This window comes from Aphelocoma coerulescens, chromosome 2, assembly GCF_041296385.1.
Source record: "Aphelocoma coerulescens isolate FSJ_1873_10779 chromosome 2, UR_Acoe_1.0, whole genome shotgun sequence".
NCBI lineage: Eukaryota > Metazoa > Chordata > Aves > Passeriformes > Corvidae > Aphelocoma > Aphelocoma coerulescens.
This window is the reverse complement of record NC_091015.1, coordinates 37,446,071-37,470,282: the sequence shown is the minus strand read 5'-3', so window position 1 is coordinate 37,470,282 and position 24,212 is coordinate 37,446,071. Positions and strand designations below refer to the sequence as shown.

Below are 24,212 nucleotides of genomic sequence, written 5' to 3'. Positions count from 1 at the left end.
AAAAAGCAAAAATTTGCACAGCTTTATATTAAATTTAACTAAAAGTAAAATAAATACAGAGAGATTTCTGTACTGTCTTAGAATTTTGGTTTGGGTGATCAGATTTCTGAAAGCGCCCTCAATAATATTTCCTTTGTTGTCTAAAAAAAGTTATTCTTCTGACTAGCAATTTTATTTATATTCATATCTGTATCTTGGGTGTTGGGTTTGTTTTTCAGATTTAGAATTTGTTAAAAGACACAGAAGGGGGATAAATCATAGATTATTTTAGATGACTTTTGGGAGTATAACCTCTTCTTTGCTATTTGTGAGTGACACTAAGATTGAGATATTCTGACAAGGGTCTGGCATATTTCTTAATGGTGCAGAGGATTGTGAGTCACTACTCAGGAGACTGCGTCTTTATTTCATGACTTATCTTGAAGCCATGATCTCATACATATTGAAAATTAGTAAGCCATTTATTTTCTGAGGTTTTTTTTGGTGTAGTCTGAGATAGGCTTTATTTCACTGATGGCATACCCTGTTTGGAAAGCATTGGAACAAAACCAAGTCTTTTCTCTGTGAGAAACTTGAGCATAAATGTGGTGACAGTTTTCTTTGGTGTCTAATTCCATACCACATCCAAGCTTAAAAAAATTACCTTGTAAGAAAATTTACTTTGTAAGAGAATGAAGAATATATGGGGCCACAGAAGGAGTGGAAGAGACCAGCTTGAATCATCCTAGACACCAAGTAAAAATGACATGTCCTATACTTATTGCTAACTGTGTTTGTTAGGGAAGCCTGTTACCTGCTAAAGAGCATTCAGTAAATTCTGGTTTTACAGTTTTATGTTTGTCTATACATTGGTATTTAAAGCATATAATAGGCTCCAATAAAGTGTGGTACCATTGCTTAAGAAAAGCCATACTCCCTACAGACATTCGAGTTTCTCTTTCCTTGAGGTGAAATGTCTTAAAACTTTTCATAAGTTCTTGTCCACTGTTTATTGCACTTGCTGCAAGACTGGCAAGCTCCAGGACTTCCAATGTCTTCTTAACAAGAACGGATTCCTTGGGTTAAAATGATCTAGAACAGTATTTTTGCAACATAGTTATTCAGATGTTTTCCTTTGTCTAATTCTGAAACAGGATATAAAAGAGTAAAGGGAAAGCCCATCTTGAAAAGCAAACGAAAAGTCTAACTTGTTTCCTTTACCATTTTTTGACAAAGTTCTGAAGTCTAGTTTTGTTGTCCTTTGCACTCTCAGAGGTCTTTCACTGTGTCAACCAACTTTCCTTTTTCTCATATTTCCTGAACCAATGCAAGCTAAGTCTATTAAGCCTGATCTCCACAAGAAGGTGAGTCAAAAAGTTCACAGGTGGTTTACTCTTCCATTTACTTGAAATGTAACTGTTGGAATTGGAATGTAGCTTCCTCAAAGCTAGTCTGTTCCCCAGGTTTTTAGGTGAATTTATTTCCAATCATACTGTTCCTTCTTTTTGTTTCCTCAAAACAAACTATTTTATTAACTAATTACTACATTGAAATACTTTTATTTATCAGGCATATGGAATATTCAGAATGTTCAGCTGCGAGTTAATGATGAATAAAAAACATTGGGAAAAGTTAATGTTTGTTTGTGGCTGTAATTGCCTATTTCTGAATGTTCTAATGTTAACTTGTGATGTTTTAGGGTTTTTGTCCTCACATTAAGAGCATTAGATGGAATATATTCATTCTGAAATTGAAGTCATCCTTTTAGATCATGGGAAAGTTAAGGTTTCTGGAAACTCAGAAAATTATGAGATCATACTTTTAGATTTTTCTGTTTAAGATATGTTAGTTACCACTTTTTTAAAAGAGGTGTGAAGGAGTAGAAGAAGAGAGATGTGAAATAAGGGAAGAAGATCAGAAGATTGAACTTTTCTTTCTTCTTTTTTGTCTTGCTATGTTTGAAGTTTTATCTGCCTCATCCTGTTTTTTCTTCTCCCTATTTTTTATTGTTTTCTCTTGTTCCTTTTATCCTTTTTCATTATTAACTCCTCATTCTTCTTCTCATATATTTTCTGCTTACTTTTGCTCTAATTATCTGTATCTTACATGCTCTGGAAAGTATCATTGTTAATCTGCCTAACTGAACAATATAAAATTAGATAAACAAGCATATCCAGTGTGATCATACTGAGGTGGAACTGGATGGATTAGGAAGGGATATAAAATTGAATCCTGGGACCTGAAAATGTTGATAATTCATTACTATTATGTTGTCTTCTATCCGTGGCAACATTAAGTTGATGAATACCAGTGTGATGTTGCTGGTGTTTTGCTACTAGGTTAGATAACTTAATGTTGTTATAATACCTGTACTTTAGGGCTACATATTCATAAAACATTTGAATAAGCTTATATTAAGTTTATGTTAAGCTTACAATAAATAGACATTTATCTTTTTCTTTTAAAGATACATTGAGTTTAGTTTAGGGGCATATCTATGTAGTTTGAAGCATAGGTGACAGAAAAGATATTTTAGTAAATTGATTTGTTTATCTCATGTCTTTTTTTTTTCCCCCAGAATGTAATATTATGGATTGGCAATGTAGATTCTGCTTACTGCAAAGTTTATTCATTGTTGTCAGGATTTGTGGCAGGAATGTTTTAAGGAAGGACCTACCCAAAGATGGAGAACACATTTGTTATTTGGAAACAGAGTTTGCTGAGACAATTTTTTGTAAATTTGCCAGAACTTGCTAAAAGATGTTCTGACTGTAATGACAGGTAAATGGCAAAATTACTTTATAAAATACAGTGATTTGATCAGTATGGTACTTATATCAACTGTCCATAGTAGGTGCTGGCCTCTAAGGGTTCTTTTCATGGAATAAATTGGTACAATCTATGCTCTTTAAAATGTTTCTTTATGTACCATGTCATTTTATAATAGACCTTTCAAAGGGCTGCAAGTTTCTATAGAGGAGGAAGATACTAAGTTGCTTGATACAAGTAGGCAATGAAAAACTCAGGGTATGCTCACATTGCAGTTAAATTGTGAGTATGTTTCACAGAACTTTGAAAGAACTGGCTTAATTTAGCTACTTTTGATACCTCAGAAATAAATTTTTGACACAGGGACCTGTTGCTCTCCTGTTCCAAACTGTTAGATAAATATCCAAATAAATTCCATAGATCACTATTTGATGGCTTTAAAAAACCCTTGTGGATGTTAGAAATGCATTCAAGATGGCTTATTGTCTTGGAAATATTAGAAATGAACCCCAAGCTAATGCAACTTAATTCTGAAAGATTTGTTCTTGTTTAAGCAGTCCTTTATCTTATTTTTCATAGTTCTTGGCATTCTTGTGGGCAAGAAGCACTGTTACCATGTATGTGTTCAGATTTTGTATAACTCTCTTTTACCCATCCTTCTGTTAAACTATATGCATTTTTAGTATAAGCTGCATTTTTCACAGATTATTTGATGGGGTCTTTAGTTTGTTGGGTGGTAGATTTATTTCATGATGTCATCCTGTATATCTGTCATGTACACTCAGTGACTAAACTTTCGTAGTAAGTAGGAGTCACTTGGTTTCTCTCCTTTTCACATGATGCCTTCATAATTATGTCTTAGCTCATTCATGCAATCATAGTGTGATAGAATAGTTAAGGTTGGAAAGAACCTCTGAAGATTATCTATTCCAACCCCCCATGCCAAGGCAGAGTTACCTAGATATTCACTCAAGGATATTTATCCAACAGTTCATCATTATTGTTTTAAGGCAAAAATCAGTCTAGATATGTAGTACTTCTCATTTCTTTCCCTTTCCCTGTCTTCAGACTCCCTGTGATTCAGATTTGCTGAAAACAATCCATTTTTTATTTCCCTGAAGTGATGCAAAGTGATTCTTTCAAAAGCCAGGGGTAAGCTATAGAACGTGACAGACTAAAGTTTTAAAACACAGAAAACTGTGTATTACTATATGTGTAACACAAAAACTGGTAATTGGTGGTAGCACACAAAAGAGCAACCATCTATCCTGGGGAATAAGCTCAGAGAAAAATGAGGTAAGTGTGAGAAAATATAAATGAAGAACAGATTGATGGGATAAAACCATAGAAAACTGATTATAGGATAATTTTAGGATTAAAGCTGTTTCTGAATACTTGTACAGAGATGGCTGAGAATTTATGTGTTCTTGTTTGCTTGTTTTATTAGCTGAATAGGGAATTGTAGGAAGTGATAACAGAGTGAAAAATAAAGCTTAAGAGAGCAAATGGGCTTTGGTTTCTAAGCCTGTAGAGGACAAGTAACCCAAGTGTTTTAAACTGCTTAAATTAAAGAGTCAAGCAGATATTGTTTAGGATGATTAGAGCTCTCTATAAGCTTGCTTGTGGGAGCTGTTTATCTGAATAATGTTATTACCTTGCCAAGTAAATTTCCTTGAAAGTGCAGTCTTCCTTGGAGTGTCTCTCCCTGATACTCTGACACAAAATGACATTTGATAAAGTCACAGATAATCCTGGCAGTAGGGTTTAATGCTGCCTTTGTCAATGTACTATATTACAAGGTTTATTCTTGCTTGCCATCTCCTTAGAATCCTGGAATGAGCAAAGAATTACCCTGTTCCAGCTTTGATATTAAATTGGTAAGGCAGGAGATGAAATCTCTTTGTACTAAGGCAGATACAAAACTCAGGTCTAATGTTTTTATAGAGAATGGGAAAGGATTTGAGATGCATCAAGCAAGGATCAGTAGAAAACAGATCTCTAGGAGTGTGAACTGATCTTAAGGGCTTTCCTTTCCTTGATGTTCATGCGTGATACCTCTCTTCTGTACACTCAATTTCTCAAGTATTATCTATTATGGTCCATATTGTCCATAAGGGCACATAAGAAATCAGTGAGATAAAGCAGTTAATTAATTGAAGAAAGTATTTAGTGATGAAAAAAAAAAAGTATAGCAATGCATGAAAAACGCTGTTTAACTATACCAATCTTGAAAAGAGCTGGCTTAGATGGAAAGAGAATTTTTTAAAATTTGAAAGTCCACATCTAGAAGATTTATGGAAGTAGTACTTGAAATATTTGTTTTTTATAGCAATGAACATAAAAATCTATCCCAGGATAGATTTACAATGACAATTGTTAAGATAAATGAGCATGTATTAAACTTATTTAATGTGTGAAAGTATAATATAAATACTGACTTGCTTTGCTGTAGTAATGAAAATAGGCAAACTCAAAAACTTCCTATCATAAAGACACATTTGTAGTCTCTTACCATTTGTTTATTTCATTAAACTTCAAGTTACAGCAATTAGGAGAACAATTATCCCAGAATTTAGGTCTTGAACTGGAAATGACTTTTTATTTTTAACTGATCAGTCTGTAGCCTATTTCCTTTGACTTTTAGTTTTTAATTCTATCTATTTAGCAGTAAACTCTTTCAGTAGCCTTATAAGGTAGCTGAATGCATAAATACCACAGTGGAAACAATCTCTGCATCATACCATGCCTTTGTAATTAAGCAATGGTTGGGAGGCTGCGACTCGTCGGCAGATGTCTGCTAGCAGCTCATTCCCATGGACGATAAAACTGTTACTTTTTCAGTGACTAACTTTATATAATAATAATGTTTCTGCAGGCTCAACACGTGTAATACTAGAAGTACTCAAAGATTGAATCCAAAATATATATGGCAAGATTCTCAGCTGAAACAGTGATAAATGAGGACTGTTGTTGCAGTGTCAACACTTTCAACATGCACAAACTTAAAAATATTCTACAAAGGAAATAGAAATTGGAGAAATGTCATACATGGAATAATGATTGATTTTTTTTTTTAATTTTATTTTTAGGCAGGAGTATTGAGTCATGAACCTTCAGGCAATTTCTTATTATGTTAATTGGAGCACAATTTAAAAAAACCATGACATATTTGCCCCAAGAGGCCAAATCTGCTTATGCTATCCAAAGATGCGTAGAATGTAAAGGAGACGTTATGTTTCCCTTTCCCAACTTGTATATGGCCACCTTAAGCTAATTTTTTATAAAGATTTGATATATTAGATCAGGTAATATCTTGCTGATTGCAAAAACTCATCTGAATTCAAATTGTGCATATTATGTCTATGTGTATTTATATATAAATGAAAATGCAAGGGCTTGGCAACATTGTATACAGGGTCATGATGCAGATACATAGACAAGGTCTATGTATCTGCCTCATGTGAATTCTCCCCACCCAAATGTAGTCAGGCAATAGAGAATTTTGGACATGCCAAAATACCAGTGGCAGTACTACTCTGCTTGATAGAGTTTCTGATAGTTTTGATTGCCACTAAATGTTGAAAAGCTTTTGATAGCATTGTCAGGGCTTGTTTCTCTGAGTCCTGGGGAGAACAGGCTCTAGTGATCTCATTTTTAGCTGCTCTTCATGACTACACCAAGCATGAGACCACTGAGAACAAAAGTTTAGGAGTCATATTTAGGACACAAAAAGGGCAATCCAGTTTATACTGGTACATATTCATGGCAAGTGCAGGAGCCTTCCTCATTTGTAGTTCAAGATCCAGATTCATGTGTACTTGTGTTGCTAATTCTCTCAGTTTTATGGCCTAGGTATTATGTATTTGACTTTAAAGGCTTTGCTCCCAAGATAAACTATAATAGAGAATCATGATTGCAAGAAACACAGATTTTGTGATGTCAAGAATTGTCACTGTATAAACATTTAAAACTTTGTAAGAGGAAGGGTAAAATGAGCTTGATACTTTTGGAAACAAGAAACATGATAAAGCAAAATGGGGAAAAACTTTTGTGCTCAAGAAGAGGACAAAATCATTTCAAGAACTGTCTGTGCTGTATGGAAGAGCAGAAGAACCAGATGTAGCTTTAAAATTTTGTCTTGCAATATATCCTATTCAATGAAGTTTAGGTTAAATAGGTTATGAGTTCAAAGTATACAAATACGAAAGTTCAGAGAATCGCAGAATCAATAAGGTTGGAGAAGACCTCCAAGACCGTCAAGTCTAAACTTTCACTGAGTGCCACCATGCCCATTAAAACACATCACATAGTACCATGTCGCTTTTTTGAACGCTTCCAGGGATGATCACTCCTCCACTTCCCTGAAGAGCCTGTTGCAATACTTAACCACACTTTCAGTGAAGAAATTTTTCCTTGTAGACAATCTCAACCTCCCCTGGTGCAACTTGAGGCTGTTTCCCCTTGTTCTGTTGCTGGTTGCCTGGGAGAAGAGCCTGACCCTCACCTGGCTATAGTCTCCTTTGAGGGAGTTGTAAAGAGGAATTAAGGTCTCCCCTGAGCCTTCTTTCCTCCAGGCTAAACAACTCTAGTACCCTCATCTGCTCCTTGTAGGACTTATGTGACAGACCCTTCCCTGACTCCATTATCCTTCTCTGGACACACTCGAGCACCTCAATATCCTTCTTGTTGTGAACACAGGATTCGAGGAGTGGCATTTTGGGGAAAACAGAAACAAGTGAACTAGCATATTTTTTAAAATGTACATTTCAAAACCAGTAGAAATATTCTCAAACTTATGAAGCCATTTCCCTTTTTCCACTTAAAATCAGAAATAATACCTGCTAAATTTCTAACCAAACTGATTTGAATCTTCACTACTTAGTGCTTAGATTTAGTGTTTGGGGTGAAATATGTTATCAACATTATTCCTTCCTTAATTTAATAGAGAATTGTTTTGTCATCATTCTAACTGAAAAAGTTTTGAGCTGGGAGCCTCTATCAGATGATGTGACCATCAAAAAATAAACAGGAAATGAAGAAAGGGAAATAAACAAGCACCTATTATTTCCTGAAGGTTTGTATGAGTTTTCAAACTCAGTTGTGATGATGGGATCTGAGGACTGGAGAAGCTCCCAAGGCTTCGTCTCCTTCCTGGTCTCAGTGCGAAGAGCTTTTTAACAGGCTGACAGTCTTGGGGACTTGCCCTGTCCCCAGGGAGGTGCCCAATGCCCAGCCCTGGGGCTGCCCTCTCCCACCTGTGGTGATGGGACAGGCCCTGGTGGTCAGGGCCTGCCCTGCTGACCCAGAGCATCCATGGGGTCCTGGTCCCACGGAGCCCAAATACTGACAGCACCCTGATGTCCTGAGTCTTCCTCTCAGAGATGTACTCAGAGGAGCTTTCAGACTGTTGAAGACATAATTTTCAGAATGCCAGGAAACAAAGGAGTCCAAAAGACACTAAGAAAGTTAACTGGAGTCATTTTACAATGTAAAAATCTGATGCATTCTTATTTGACAGTTTTTAAGTACACACACGACTTAGCTGCAGTTCTGCTCAAGTTCTGGAGTCTGTTTTTGTCCTTTACTTATTTCTTCCTTTGAAAGCTCATCCCACTAGCAGACTAAAATTAAGCCTCCCCAACTCCCTGTTGTTTGCCATATACTTTTCACTTGAACATTTGCTTAGGGAAGAGGGATTTGATGGACATTTTTTGTTAATGTGGACTAAAGATGTGTTGGCACATGCAGTCAGTATTGCTTATTTCCACAGAGAAGTCCTTGTCTAAGTATCATTTAGTTCATAGCAATGGGTAAAATGAATCTGTCTTGCTCCTTGTGTTGCTGAGCCCCAGCAGGGGAGGATGGGTGGAAGAGGCAGCTCCTGCTTTGGGTGTCAGGAGGAGGTTTTCCTCTGCAGCAGGAGCTGCTGCTCCTACTTCTCTCTTGTTCTACCTCCTTCATTCCCTGTTGCAGAAATCACTTGCCACTGTATTTATTTAGGCGGCATCATCCAATTCTGACTTTCTAAGAATCGATTTTCCTAATTGTCATAGAATTCAATGAGAATGTAATTTGCTGGAGGATGGAGTCCAATTCTTCCGATTACAGAGTGTTACCCAAACGATTGGTAGCAGCAGGTTTAGGAGGTCACCTTTAGGCCACGGGACAGTGATTGCCTTCTCTTCTTGGCCATTTTTTACAAGGCCACAATAGGTTTTAAATTCTCCTTAAAAGAAAGCCAAAATCAAGTGTTTATCCTATTAAAGGTTTTAAATATTTGTTTCCTTTGTGAAATTTGCATCAAAAGACCACTTATAAATCATGAACCAAAACCAAGGTGTGACCTATATTGAAAGAGCTTTGGCAGTGAGCCTGCAGCCATATGTATGGACAGGACATGTAAGCCACTGCCTTCTGCAACCATCAGGCATCTCATACCAACACAGACATGCTGCAAGCCTGAGTCATGCTCGATGAGCCACGTCTTTACTGGAACAACTGTTTTGTTGAAAGGTGAACAGTCTTTGCTCAATGGTGCTGCATACAGGTTTGTTGGCAGGCTTGGCTGCTTTAATATACTGGAATTTCTAGACTAGTAAAGGTTTAGAATAAGCACAGCTATAGCTCGAGTAAAAGCATTATCCAGTTCTCTGAACAAAATGAACTAGGCAAAAAGAAAAAGAAGTTATGGGTATAAATTTAGATATACACACGCTACTGTATTGTTGCATCCACAAAAGAAAGAAGAGTCCATAGAAAAGAACCTGTATAAAAACTGTAATGTCAACTGATTGCTGGATTTCTCTCAGTGCTTCTCTTTGGTTTATCTGTCAAGCAGAGCTTTTGAATTGGAGCTAGGCTTTGTTGGCATGCAGAAAATTGCAAATATATGGTTGGACCTTTTGCTTTTCTAAGCCCTAATAAGATGTAGAAAAAATCTGTGAAGCTTTTATGTTTTGTATGTGATGTGTTTCATATTGTATTAAGTTTACAAAAGGGATATAGAGGTAGAAAGTGGTTATTACTCTACGTTTTATTGTAGGTGTTAAAATTAGTTATGGTCCAATAAATATGCAGGTTGTTATGATTTTCTGTTGAGAATTATAACTCATAATAGAATATTTTTTTTCTAATGCTTATTTCCTTTTAAACTGAAAAACATTTCTGTGTACATAGCATGTGAGTTTTATATAAGTTGTCTTATGAGTCTTTTTTTTCAAGAAAAAAATTCTCTTGAAGGACTTTTCTGAGGATGAGGAGAACATGTAGGCAAAGTGTGTGATCTGGGAAAGTTTTCCTTCTGTTTCATGTTTTCTGATTATAGGAGAAATGATATACCAAATTCCAGTCTCAACTGAATGCTCAATTTTCTTCATATGAAGTTGAGTCACTTTAAAAAATGAATAATAATTTTTAATGTGGGCTAAACCTCAAACGGTTTTGAACTTAGTATGTAAATTTGTCTTTGGTTATAAAAAGTATCTTTGTCAGGGCTGAAAGCTAGTTAAGGAAGAATCAGACACTTTGATACTTTGCTTTTATATATGCAGGTTTCATATTTCTAGTGTCATTATTTTGTTTTGCTTTTATTCTAAAAAAATACAAGATTATCCCAAGTCACCTTTATATCTCTATTGTTTTGGAGCCTTAATTTAAAACAGAATTTCGTAGCACTGTGTAGAATCCAGCTACTTTTCTCCCATGTACTTATAATAGCTTTTCAGTTAGCAGTCTTCCCCACCATGCCTTGCCTATTTATTCTGCCCCAAACTCACTGTCAAACCATCATGGGTAGGAAACAACATCTCACCTCATCCAAGGCAAACTCTGAATCCTGGGCCACAGTTTCCCTTTTTCTCTTTCCAGCCTCTTGACTAAATGTAAATTGCAACAGAAGATGGGTTGAACAGGAAGAGTTGAAATCAGTTCAGGCAGGGGACAGAATTGAAGCTCTTCTGTATTTTGACTGGACACCCAAAGCTCTGCCCTAGTGGGTAATAAAAATAGCAAAATTGTGAAAACAAAGAAAACAGAGATTTTTCATGAAACAACATTGTATTTCAAGCTACATTAAGTTTGTACTGTGCCAGCTATAAATTTGCAGATAACATGGGATTTAAGCACTGCCATGACAGGCTATATACTATATATATACACATATTTGGAAACTATCTCTCTTGAGGAGAGCTTGGAATGCAGAGACTTAGACAAAGAAGGGATTTGTCCTTGATTTTAAAAATTAAGTAATCCAACAGAGTTTAAAATGATGTTTGTGTTTTAACATGAGTGGTACTTACGAATTTACTGAAATTGCTCCAAAGTGCTAAGCTGCTAAGGCATGCAGAACATCTGTACTTTTAGGAAACAGTGGGAATACAGAATCTGTTCTGATGTTTGTGTTTACACCAGCATTTTACAGTGATTATGTAGATGATTTGGATCAGACAAAACTGTACAGAAATCCATACCATTGTTTTTACTTCCTATTTAGAAAGCTTAGGGAAAAAAATCTTAGGAAAAATTTCTAGTTACTTCTAGAAATTTCTAGTTATTTCCAGTTACTTCTAGTATATATTTTATGCATTTTTTTGCCTATTTTTTGATGGAAAGCATGTACTTGACTGTTTTTTAAGTAGAGTTGATAACATTTTATTGGAGTTTCTAGTCCATAGGGCTTTCTAAGACAGTTCTTTTTGGTCGGTGTTTGGTTTTTTGTTTTTTTGGTTTTTTTATGTGATTCCTGAATAAGAGTGGAAAATAATCCTATTCTTCAAATAGTTGACATACCTTTATGTCAACTTATTAAAGATGGACCATGTTCCCAATATTTGCCTACTTGAGGCTGAGGAAGAAGAAATAATTTTTTCTGAGGGTTGTCAGCACTGTTAAAGAATATGCAGGCAGAAGATTGTGTGTTGCCATTCTGCTTAAAATATCGATATGTCATTTTGAGAACTCTGAAAGATCTCTATTTTAGCTTGGATACAGTCACATGAACTGGAAAAATGATTGAATGACTGTGAACAAAAGATTGTAAAAAATTATACTGCCTTGGCTGTAGTACTCGAAAGAATTACAGCTACTGATCTGAATGTGGAAATCTTTTGAAAAGTTTTGCTGGACAACTAAAGCAGAATTTACATCTAGAGACCTTTTTTTCTTGACAGTTATTTCAAACACGAAGCTAGCTATGCTTTTTGGATGTGACTGTTTTAAGCTCATGCATGAAAAAGGTGAAAAGTGTTGTTGCTGCTATAGAGCATATTTTCTATCTTGATACTTGACTAAGGAAAGTATGAAAAAAATGGAAAGCAACACTTTAATTTATTTTCAATAAGTAACATAACATAGGTTTTTATTACAGTTGCATAGGCATAATATTGATTTAAAGATGAATAGACTATCTGGCAAAATATGAAATGAAAGCATGGTCATTGCTGAAAGAAAACCTCAAGACGTTGTTTTAAAGCCTCTAGAAAGCAGTCCATTTCTATTTTATGTATGTATTTTTTAATTTGAATAATAAAAGAGGTGTGAGGAGACTTTGCTGTCTTTCCTCCAAAGTTCAGAAAAATCCTTTTTTAGGATAAGGTTCAATCACCTCTGTCATAACACCTGCTCATCTCACACTGCTGCTTTTGTAGTTATTGACATCATTATCATAAGATGCAATGATTTTTATATATAACCATGTATATCAATACTGAAAAGTACATTAAAATTATAGAAGCCAAATAAAAAATGAATTTCTGTCAGTCATCAATTTGTGTGCTTGTCCCGGTCAGTGTCTAACCCACCAGCTTCTAATCACAGCTGATAATAAAATTTGTTGCTGAACATAGTTGTTTATTTATTACTTACATGGTTTTTGTTTATGTAAAGTTGTGATTTTTGTTCTCTTTCAAATGACAGAACAATAAGATTATAGATGATTTTATCAAATAAATATTTGCTTTGACTGCCCATGAGACCTGCTAAACTCCATTGCTTACAGTTGGCAGTAAAACTGAAATATACCCAGTTAGTGAAAACAAACAATTTTATTGAGGCCACACATAGTCTCAGGCATTTTAATTTAAGAAAATTTGATAAATGAAAAACATTGGGAAAAGCCATTCTTTTTACTGTATAAACTGTATATGAGAGTGGGAGGGAAACAACTCCTCCAGCATCTCTTAAAACTGAATTTTAGTGTTGTATCCTGTTTATAAGTGCTATGAGCTGTTACAGAACTGTTATGTAACTATTGTTCAAATCCTTGGCTGCTACATTTTCTCCTTTCAGGTCACATAATTTGCTAAATGTACTTTTTAGAGTCAGGTTTAAGATGCTGGTTTTCTTTGAAGTCTAATAACTATTACAATGCCATATTTTGTTTATTTAATTAGTAAAAGCCATATTAGGTCCTAAGGTTTCTAATATTACGTGCCTAAATAATTGCTCTAGATAATCCTGTTCTTGGTTCACTCTTTGCTTCTCTACTTTCCTTCCAGGTTTTGTTGTAGAAATAAAAGTGCAGATGCAAAGTTCACCTATTCTCTTATTCATTGAATTGGAACTCATTACTAATTCATAGTGTTGTGGCCATTATGCAGATTTGACCATTATACACTGAACTACTGCATTTTAAAGAAAAAACTGAGTTATTTTTATTGTATTGCTGAGATATTTAATGTGGAAAAGATGGTTATGTGCATGATGAATTCTAAGTGAATATGAGTTCAAGGGTTTTATTTAATGGCTACTTACTGGAATAATTGCTTTGTTATTCTGCCCATAGTTAAATTGGAAAAATTATATCTACGTGATTCTGACCTGCAGGGATTTGCACAATTCTGTTAGACAAAAGTTACTGAAGCTGACAGTTTTTAGAATACCTGAGAGCTCTGCAAAAATTGAGGTTTTGAGAGCAACATTTGTTTTCTGTGATGTGAACACTGAAGAGTTTTTTTCTGCAAGGTTCCCATTTATCTTGATATTGTCCAGCTCCTCTACTCTCTGGCAGCTCTGCCAAAGGAGATTTTATAGTGCTAGTGGAAATGATCATGTTTTGTGGCTGACTCAAGGACAAGAGAAGTGACTTGAAATAGTCCTGCTAAAAACTCCTTCAGAAATATGCTATTTAATAGTTAGGGATTAGATCAAAGAGTGTTCATTTCTGAGCATTTTGTGTTTACTGGCTGGTTTTTACAGTACTCGTGGAGAAGGTAGAGTATGTTCTCATTTTCTTTGTGCCCACAGATCTCATACAGCTACAGAAAATTACTGACGTGTATTGCAAAAAGCTATTAGCAGTTTTGATTGTTTTTTCTTTAATTACTCTTCATGTTATGTAAATCAGTGTTCTGTATTTTCATTTTCTCTCTCTCTATTTTTTTTACTCAGATTCCACCAAGAAAATTAAGGATGTCTTAGAAGAATTCCATGGCAGTGGTGTGTTAGCAAAATATAATCCTGAAGGGGTAATTTTTCTTGTTTCTTAATGATCAGAAATGAGGGGGACAATTTGCAAATTCTGTAGCCATTCTAAGCATTTGAAATAGAAGATTATTTATAAATCAGGTGTTTGGGGTATTTGAAATTGTTTGAGAAGTAAAAAAACCAGGATGCCATATGATCTGGAATATCCCTATAGTCTGTTGGGGTCAGCTATTCCACCTATGCCCCTTCCCAAATTCTTATGTACCTTGAGCTGCCTTGCTGGTGGGCTGGGGTGAGAAAAGACGTTGACTCTGTGTAAATACCTAAAACATCCCTCTGTTATCAACACTGTTTCCAGCACAAATCCAAAACGAAGCTTCATACAAGCTACTGTGAAGGAAATTAACTCTATCCTAGCCAAAATCAGTGCACAGACTTCACCCCCTCCACCCCTGCAAAAAATAAAAAACAACCCCCCAAAACACCTCCACAATCCTTTGAATAAGATTAATATGGTTTTCAAGTCTCTTAAGATTGGAAATGTCAAGCATAATTTCAAAAGTTATAAAAGTAACATCCATTAAGATTTCTTTTTAAATTCTGTTTCTCTTGTGTTGTTTCTGGTAGTGGGATTTTCTGATGTTATGAAACAAAGAATTCAGCTGAAAAAAAAGCTGTGTGTGCACACTGTCACTACAGATTCACCACTAGACAAAGTATTCTGGTTTGGCTGGTAGAAAAAGCCAGATTGTTTTCTTTTCTTATCCTCAATTGAAATTTGCATTCACTTAGCACATCCTAATAGTGTGATTCAGAATGTAGCTAAATAAAAACCTGTTTCAGTAATGTTTCTAATAGTAATATTTCTGACTGTGCTCACATTTTGTGAAATTCAGGACAGAAAAATGTGCTAACCATTATGAAAATTACTTGATCTTACATTTCAGGATGTAAAGTACAAAAATTATTGACAACTTATTGGCAATAATACAATTACTTGCAACTAATGAGTTAATTTAATAGATATTGAAAAATTGTTTGATGCTTTGAACTTGGCAAAGCATAATGCGGGTCATTTTAGTCAGTTTATGAGGAAAAAAATTTGTAATTCAGTAAAATAGTGTAAGCTGATCCTTAGATTATCATAAATGATTATCTTTGATTTCCAGGTTTCTAGTTAAATACATTTGTAGAATATAAATGGATGGGAATACTGTGATCCTCTACTTTATCCCCCGGTGTAATATAGGGAGACCTAGGCTGTAGGACCATCCTTATCTGCTTTTTTTTAGAATATAGACATATTTTTGGTTTTGTTCGTTTTTTAGGAAAAATGTGAACTGATAAAATGGTCTTAATCTATTATATGTTTTTTCTTCTAAATTCTTCACATATTTTCAGTTATCATACATGTTATCAACATAACAAAACATGTTCAGTTTTGTGAAGTGTACCCTGTTAAAGTAAAAAATAACTGTGCATTTAATGCATATTTAAATAATATGTTGCCTCATAGGTAACATATTTTCAAATTATCAACTGTCCATAAACATGATTACTGAAAGTGGTGTGATTAGTCTCTTTTAACCAAGTAATTTTTCCAGTTTGGGGCTACATGGAAGTTGAGTCATGGCAAGATGGGTACCCAGGAAAACTGTTCTGACTGAAGCCAGGTGAATTGGCAAAATCTGTGCAAAGCTGGAAATAATAAGCACAATTGGTCGTGAGATGAGTCTGTGACTCTGCACGGTATCTCCCTCTTCTTCATTTCACAGCTATTCGTTTGCAGAATTCTACCAGTGTATTGAAACATCCAGGAATTATAGAGCAGCAGAATATCCAGGGCAGGGAGCAGGACAGGAGGAGGGTAGGGGAGGAAGGAATTCAAGACAGACACCCTGTGATGACTTCAATGTCTTCAGCAGGAATCAAGCTATTCACTACTCCTGGGTCAATACTGGACCTAGGCTGACCCTGACAGCTTTTGAACTTTGCTGCTTAGCACTTAGACTTCATAGAGTGCAACATAAAGAAAACCTGGCTAGCAACAAATCTGCTTTGGGTCTGGTAAGATTTGTTAGCTCAAGGTTCATGCCGTAAACTGCAGAACTGGAAGCAAAGTGGCTGAAATTTCCTCTGCCACTGAGTGAATATTCTGTTATGACAAGCGAACTGCCTTTGCACAGGTGTGTCCATATTTTTGGCATGCATTCAGCCTGCTGTGTGGATAAACTCTTTACAGAATGATTTGCAAGTTGATTTTATGTGGTTGGATGAGGACTGTGGATTGGGTGTAAGTAATTAATTATTATCTGTAAATGAGATGACAAAAATTAACTGATCCAGCTGGCATCAATCTTAGTGCAGCTATTTATTTCCATATATTCTGGACAGCACTGCTGTTTTGTTGTTGTGTTTTGTAGAGGATACCATCATATTTCCATTTTACCTCTCTCTTTCCTAGATCATTATCTTATAAATACTCCCATTTTTTTTTAAAGTACCAAAAGATGATGCCAGTTTTTTAGCAGTAAACATGCGACATAGAGCTATGGCAAATTTAGAAGAGTGATATATTTATTTAAATATTTACTTATATATTTAAAGGGTTCAGGAATTTATTCTGCTCCATTGGTTTTACAGAGAAGTTTTTTATCACAAGCTGATCTAATGGAATGCAAATAGCAAAAGAAAAGCCATTGGTACTCAAAACTTGCAACCTGAAATAATCTGGTTTGTTTTTATATTATTTTATATCTTGTTCAGTGAGTGGATTTTGGGTTTAGTGGAAATGGTGTATCTACTTATCAGAAAGTTATCTACTATAGGGAGTTTATTTATGGAGCTTTTACTTTCTCATTTCAATCTAAGGGAGATGCCTAAAATTTCACAAATGCTACTGAACACCTGCCCTTTCACCTTCTTCTCTAAGTCAATATCAAATAGGTAATTAAGAATGGATTTTTTTACGTGGTATAAGGCACATAGGTAGGCTAAGACCAGACTCTAGGAAAGCTGTGATTGATAAATATTCTTTTCATCATTTGAGATCTATTTATATTAATTAATTTCAATCATTTCACTTTGAGGGGAGCGTTGAATTGGTTGGCAAGACTTAGGAAAGCAGATAGAGCTACAGACTGTTAAAATGGGCAGTTGTGTTGCCCATTACAAGCATTGTGTGCTTGTGGTCCTAGTGTTGTCATCCTTTCTGAGTGCATCCTAATTTTTTGTTTACCAAGAAGTCCACTGGCTTTCTTGGCCACCTGGGCACATGCTGCACCATGTTTAACTGGCTGTCAACCAGCACCCCCAGCTCCTTTTCTGCTGGGCAGCTTTCCAGACACTTTTCCGCCAGCCCCTGGAGCTGCCTGGGCTCATTGTGACCCAAGTGCAGGACCAAGCACTTGGCCTTGTTGAACCTCATGACATCGACCTCAGCCAGTTGATCCAGCCTGTCCAGATCCCTGTGCAGAGCGTTCCTACCCTCAAGTAGGAAATCAAAGCTCTTGCCCAACAGGGCATCATCTTCAGACTGACTAAGGTGCAATTCATGCTGATGCCTTGAGAGGCCAACTAGAAACAGAGACTAGACAGGAGTAAGGGAATAAAAGCAGGTATTTATTTGAAAGGCCTTCAAAGGTACCCCCTGGGGCCAGAGGCTACTGCCAAGACAGACCCCAAGATGGATGACAGGTCATGAGTTCTTCACACTTTTATAGGTTTGGTTCATTTGCGTATCAGGGTTAATTCTCCAATTAGAGCTTCAGTTTAATGATGTAATTCCCCTCAGCTTGCCCCCCTTAGAGGCTTTTGGTTTATACTCTTTGGGCCTAGGACAGTCTGAGTGTCCTTGGAGAACAGCCCTGGAGAGGCTTTGTTATGTCTGCCTAGCACGAGAGAGCAGAAGTTAACAGGCTACAAGAAACTTCAGAGTTACACACTAGGCAGTACAGGATTTGAAAAATATGAAAGTTAAAACCTAAGGCATCAATACCTTTGCCCAGATCCTTGATAAAGATATTATCCAGGACTTAGTAAGTGCTGGGAAACACCACTTGTGCCTGGCTACCAACTGGATATGACTCCACTGACTACCACTCCCTAGGTCTGGCTACCTGGCCAGTTTATTACCCAGCAAAGGGTGCACCTGTCCAAGCCATGAGCAGACAGTTTCTCCAGGAGAATGCAGTGTCAAAGGCTGTACTAAAGACCTTAGAGGTCTTTCCCACCCTTAATGATAATGATTCTACAGAAGTCTAGGTAGACAATATCCACAGCCTTTCCCTCATCTACTAAGCAGATCACCTTGTCATAGAAGGAGTTTAGGTGTCAAGGACCAGTGAGTCAGGCAAGATCTGCCTTTCTGAAGATCTGGCTGGCCTGGCCTGATCCCCTGGTGCTCCTGTATGTGCCATGTGATGGCAGTGAGAATCATCTGCTCCATGACCTTCCCACTTTGAGTTTAGAATTATTCAGTTCTGATAATTTGTTTAATTTATGACTCTTCTTGGTAACAATTAATTTTTTATGCTTTTTAAAAGTACGCAGGGTTGAAAGACTAATATTATATTTATTTTTCTTTCTTGGTTATCTGTCATTGCATGTTTAGAAATAAATTGCTTACACTGTCTAATCAAGACTAGAATGCTGACTTAGAACCATTTTCTTGACTTATGTGCTAATGTAAGAAAATGGGATATTCTATCAAATGTCTTAAACCTGCTCATCTAAATCACTAACCTTTCACTAAAAATATTTTTATTATAAAAAACAGAGCTTGAGTGTTATGACACTGCACTAATGTATGTATGTTCTCTCTTTCCTTGCATGTGTTACAGAAACAAGATATACTTAATCAAGTAAGTAATGCTAATTTGATTTTGTCTTTCTTTTTGCGTAGGTGCAGTATCTTTTATTTTGTAAGCTTCCACTGAGATGTACTTATTAATAAATACTGCATGTGGCTATTCTTTCAGATAACAGAGTAATATTTAAATCTGAAAGCAGAGTGCACTCCTTTTCTGGTGGCAGAATTTTTCACTAGGTGAACTTCATTTTTGTCATTCACAGTACATAATTTTACTAACATTAATTGAGTTGAATATGAGAAACAAGAGCAAATAAATTACTTGTTCCATACTTTTCACAGAAATTTCACTTTACTGTGAGATCTTGTAATGATCTGTATTATTCTGAAATGAAAGAATATGTCTCAGGAAAAAATATTAAATACCAATTTCTATAACCATATAATACCATTCATATGGAGCAGGCTTAAAATTGAAGATTTAATAATTTGAATTAGGCTTATAGTGTGCTTTAAGCAATTGTGACTTTACAGCAATTGCAAGAGAAATGGCTAAAATGCTGAACATCAGCTACTACTCAGGAGAAGCTACTCCTGAGAAACTTCATTGGCCTAAATCCAGGTATAAAAGTAAAACAGGAAAAAAAAAACCTAGGGAAGAAGGACTAATCAAATGGACTAGTTTTTTAAGTGACCTAGTTATTCTTTCTTCATAGCACAAAGGTGTTAAAAAGCTCTGGCTCTGCTGTTCAGGGAAGAGGCAGCCAGAGCATGCGAACAATGAGAAAGTCAAGAGAGTGAAAGCATTAGTTTTATAGGAACCCCTCAGTTTCTGGGGTCAGAGGCCAGTTGAGCTTTTGGAGATGTGTTAGTAAGATCAGAACTGCCCAATCATAAAAGGACTTTCTTCAGATGACCAACATTATCTTTTTTTTTTACAAGCTAACAGACTGACTGCAGAGGGTTCTGAAAGAGGTTGCAACATTAAAACAGTGTATCTGTGACTAATCTTGAGCATAATCTCATCAGTATTTAGCTAATTACTTTGTCAGATGAGTAGATGAATACTAATAGAATCAACAAACTAAACGAAATTTGGGAGTTAATATCACATGGGAAAAACTTGATGATGTTGTGGACTATAGTAAATGGAATGAAATGCTCGTGTGCAGGCCGCAGTGTAGCGTACCCTGGTACCACTGGCATTGTCAGATAAATTAACGTGTATGTAGTTGACCAAAGGTGAATGCAAAGCATCATTGTGGTTTGGGCATGAAGAGGAGAAGGATGTTACTGGGATGTTGTAATAGTGTTCCTGTGGCCATGGCAGTCTGAAAAGAAGACAAAACTTGTAAGAAGAGGTAGTTTCTTAGGCCTGTTGACATAAGTGGAAAAGTAGTTAAAATTTCAAGCACACAGGAATATAGTTTGAAAGCATATTTTGTGTTCTTTCCCTCAGCGATGTTCTTTAATGTGACAGAAGATATTAAATTACTGTAAAAAACCTTGCCTTATTATAATGTATTAAGTGAAGTATTTCTACTGCAGATAGGAAGATTTAATTTTCTTTAAAAAAGGTACTGCAGAAGCCACGTCTTTCTACTTTTGTCCAAATGATGGGATGAAGTGAACTCAAATTGAAACTAATTTACAGAAGGTTAGTAGGATGTGCAGAATTATAGCATATATAATGTAGGAGAAGCCTGTCCTTCACATGTAAGAAGCTTAAGTTGTATCTTTATAGCTACAAAAGAAAAGAATGTAGCATCTTATGTGTGTCACCAGCAGTAAACTCTAGGTTTCCGACACTGGGTACTCTGTGTTTCTGGCTCCATGGGCAAAATTTCTAGGGAAAGCTTTCTGGATACCTAGAGAGTTGGGAAGCCTGCCAGGCAGAGATGTTGGCAGTCTGGCTGTGAGCCTGCTTTCTGTGGAGTGTGTTCAGGGCATTGAGGTGTAAAATACTTCAGATAGTCAATTTCTGCTGCAAAACTGTTTGGGTTAGAACATTTTTTATGATCTTTGCTGGTCTTTCTCCTTTTCTCAGTCTGTGCTACTAGTACTAATCTCCCTCTTTGATATCCTCCTTTCCTTTTGATACACTTCTCTTCCTTAAGAACTTATTTTTATCCTTTTTTTCCTTTACATTTTTGTGTTGCACAGTACCTTATGCTTTAACTTCATGAACCTATTACCACTTTTGTCTACATGTCACGTGTTAAAAAAGACAATTTGAAGAGCTTTAGATGGACTATTTGATTATGGTGAGGGGGTGTAATTTGTTTTCTTTATGAAGAACAATATATTATGTTTTGTGTTGGTTTTTTTCTCATGATAGCTTCAGCTATGCTTGATTCATGTGCATGGTGGCATCTAGATAATATTTATGAAACTGCATAGAAAAACAAAATATAAGGAAAATACTTTAAATCATAGTTTATTGCAAGAATTAATCAACAAATGTCTTGAAGTTTTCTTGGGCAATACAGGTATTGATATATATGAATGTATACATGTATAATTGAACAGATGCCACTGCTCATATCCTTTTAATTCTTTCTAAGCTGTACTTTTAAATACTGGTGAGGAGAAACTCAAACTTAGGTCAATTAGTATAGTTCCACTTTTACTAAAATCTTTACATTTACGTAGTATAAAGTGGATGTAACTTGTTGACAAATGGAATGGGGCATTTTAAATGTTTTTCTATTGGTGTGATTAATCCAAGTGAAGGTTCCAGCTGGGCTCAGGTTTGGTTAAATCTCAGCAAACCATTCATTCATGAAGTGAAAGTTTATTAATTTGTATTCTTCAAAACTTTAAAGAGGGCGGGATTAACAATAACTGGTAACATGACATTGTCACATATTACTTTTCTTACTAAAAGTGTTATAGCAAGTATTTTTAATAAATGTAGCTGAAATAACCTCCACAAAAATTTGTAATGCACAGATAGGGTCAATACGGGTGAAATATGTGAGAATACCATTACCATACAACATGTATAGAGAAGTGATTTTTCCTACTTTTAGCTGCATTATGAAGATGCCAATGCAGACATGTTTTTCTGTGAGTAGGTCTTTACACAATCTTCACAAGCAGCTTAATTGTTCAACCAGAACTTTTTGTCATAACTGACTTTTTTTCAGGGATTCATTCATTTTGCTATTTTATTTGGCTTTTGTCTGAACCATGCCACCTAACCCATTTTTCCTGACCAATTCTTCTGGGGCAGAATGCAAACTATCTACTTTTCACGTTATTTGGTATATAATAATTTCAAGTAGACTCTGAATGATAATCTCCAACAAGATATTCTAAAAGTATGTGATTTACCACTCTTCTTAAAAAAAACCCCACCTCTGTATAGTAAATATAGCATATTTAGGGAAAGTTACATATTAAATACAAGTACGTATGTGTGCAGTACTTATGGATATGCACACATAGAATCATGTACTAAAGAAAACCTGCTGATAAAAATTTTTTGGTTTTTATTACCTGCATGTAAGATTGTGATGAGACTGCAGTAGCTGGTGAATACATTCCAGACTTATTTTGGTAATTAGCATCAATTTATTTTAATAACATGAGAATGTTATGCTTAAAAATCTAATTATTGCATAAAAATGGAGTTCTTCCCATTTCCATTTTAGATGTTTTGTTGAGCTTACTTCTTTGAAGAGCTGAGGGAAAATTTTGGCAGTAATATATGTCTGTGTATTGGTAATATCCAAATGTAGTTTGTCCATATGGAGTATTTCATAGGAGCAGCCTGTGAGAGCATGTGGGGTTTTTAGATTTTTTTTTAAACGTTCATTTCAGTAGATAAGAATTTGAATGCTGATATAGCTAAGAAATAGTTTTATTTGGTTACTAGAATTTTCAAAATTAATTATGTAAAAACTGTATTTAATGGAATGCTTTGAGCAGAAAATGCTAAGGATTTTGAATTTAAACCAGATTTTACCTTGATGCACAAAGCCAGTCTTCATGAGGAATTCCAAATTTTATTTTAATTTCTGCCTTATGAACGTGAGAAATACATTTTAAACACCAAAAACTTAACGCATTCTCATGTGATTCCTGGGTTTTAACTTGTTAATCCTCTCTATATATATAGTCTCTCTACTTTTTTTCCACATCTTTTATCAAAACAACAGCAGGTTTTGAAATGTGATGATCAATAAATCTTCAAGACTTTGACTTTTGTGGGAATGCTTTAGCATTGGTGTTCACAGTTAATCATGTAATTGTCACTAATGCACTCGCATAAGCGTTTGCCCCTGTTGTCATAGCACTATGTGTGAATCAAGGCCCTGTAACATCTACTCTTACTTAACAGTTCCTTTTTCACATATTAGGTTAATATAAGTAGTTTAAAAAGAAATAATCAGTTAAAGGAACTTACTCAACCCCAAAAAATAACCCAGAGCAATTACTGTCAGTAGATGAAAGCTGATTATATTTTTTGCACCATTTGGAGATTGGACAACATAATTTAAAAAGTAAATAATTGAAAATTACATTTCAACATAATTCTCTTTCCATTATCTGTGAAATGGTCTTTTTAATAAATCAAAACCATATGTTGTGGAAGTCTCTTGAAATGAATGATTTTTTTTTCTTTTCTCTATTACCTTCTGTTTTTCAGGATGATAAAAATAGTGGCTTATGTTGAAATATTTTGTACAAATCTAAAAGAAGAAAAGACCAAAGAGAATGTGGTATTTTAAAAGAATTTATGGGAGGAGATTAACTTCAAACACTAGATCGTGTCTTGTTCCCATTTATGTGGCCAGTGTGGTGGGGAGGAATAAAAGAAGTTGTTATTCTACCCCTCCCTGCCCTGCTCCATCCACAATGGCAACTCTTTCGTCAAGAGACTATTAATTTTTTGGTGTCTTGTGAGGAGAAAGAGAGTGATACAGCAGCTCTCCCTTCTTTCTACATATCATCCAGAAGAGCTGGTTGTTGCCTTTACACCAGCTAGGAAAATACAGGAGACAGTTAGAACTCCTTTATTGCAGTTGTTAGGATAGATCTTGAGTCAAAAAGCTTCCATTTTCTTAATAAATTGTTGGTTCTTTTCAAATGTCTTAGTATGGTAGGAGTTAAAATATTATGCAGCATAGTTAAAAAACTTCTATATAAAAAGAGGCACAAATTTCCTTGTATATATCCTATTTTTCACTGAGAAACCATGTTTTCTGTATTCTCAGTATTGGGATAT

At 35.5% G+C, this 24,212-nt stretch overlaps 1 protein-coding gene across 9 annotated transcripts in view; it reads left to right on the top strand.

Moving 5' to 3' along the window:
- LOC138106446 (diacylglycerol kinase beta) overlaps positions 1-24,212 on the top strand; it is a 425,706-nt gene that overhangs the window by 140,660 nt on the left and 260,834 nt on the right. For 8 of the 9 annotated variants that reach the window (XM_069007051.1, XM_069007050.1, XM_069007054.1 and 5 more), the window contains 2 exons: positions 14,134-14,210; positions 19,011-19,031. In XM_069007051.1, the coding sequence (XP_068863152.1) occupies positions 14,134-14,210; positions 19,011-19,031 (98 nt within the window). Of the gene's footprint in view, positions 1-7,693; positions 7,823-14,133; positions 14,211-19,010; positions 19,032-24,212 lie in introns of those variants that run through there. The other variant, XM_069007058.1, reaches the window with a different exon arrangement.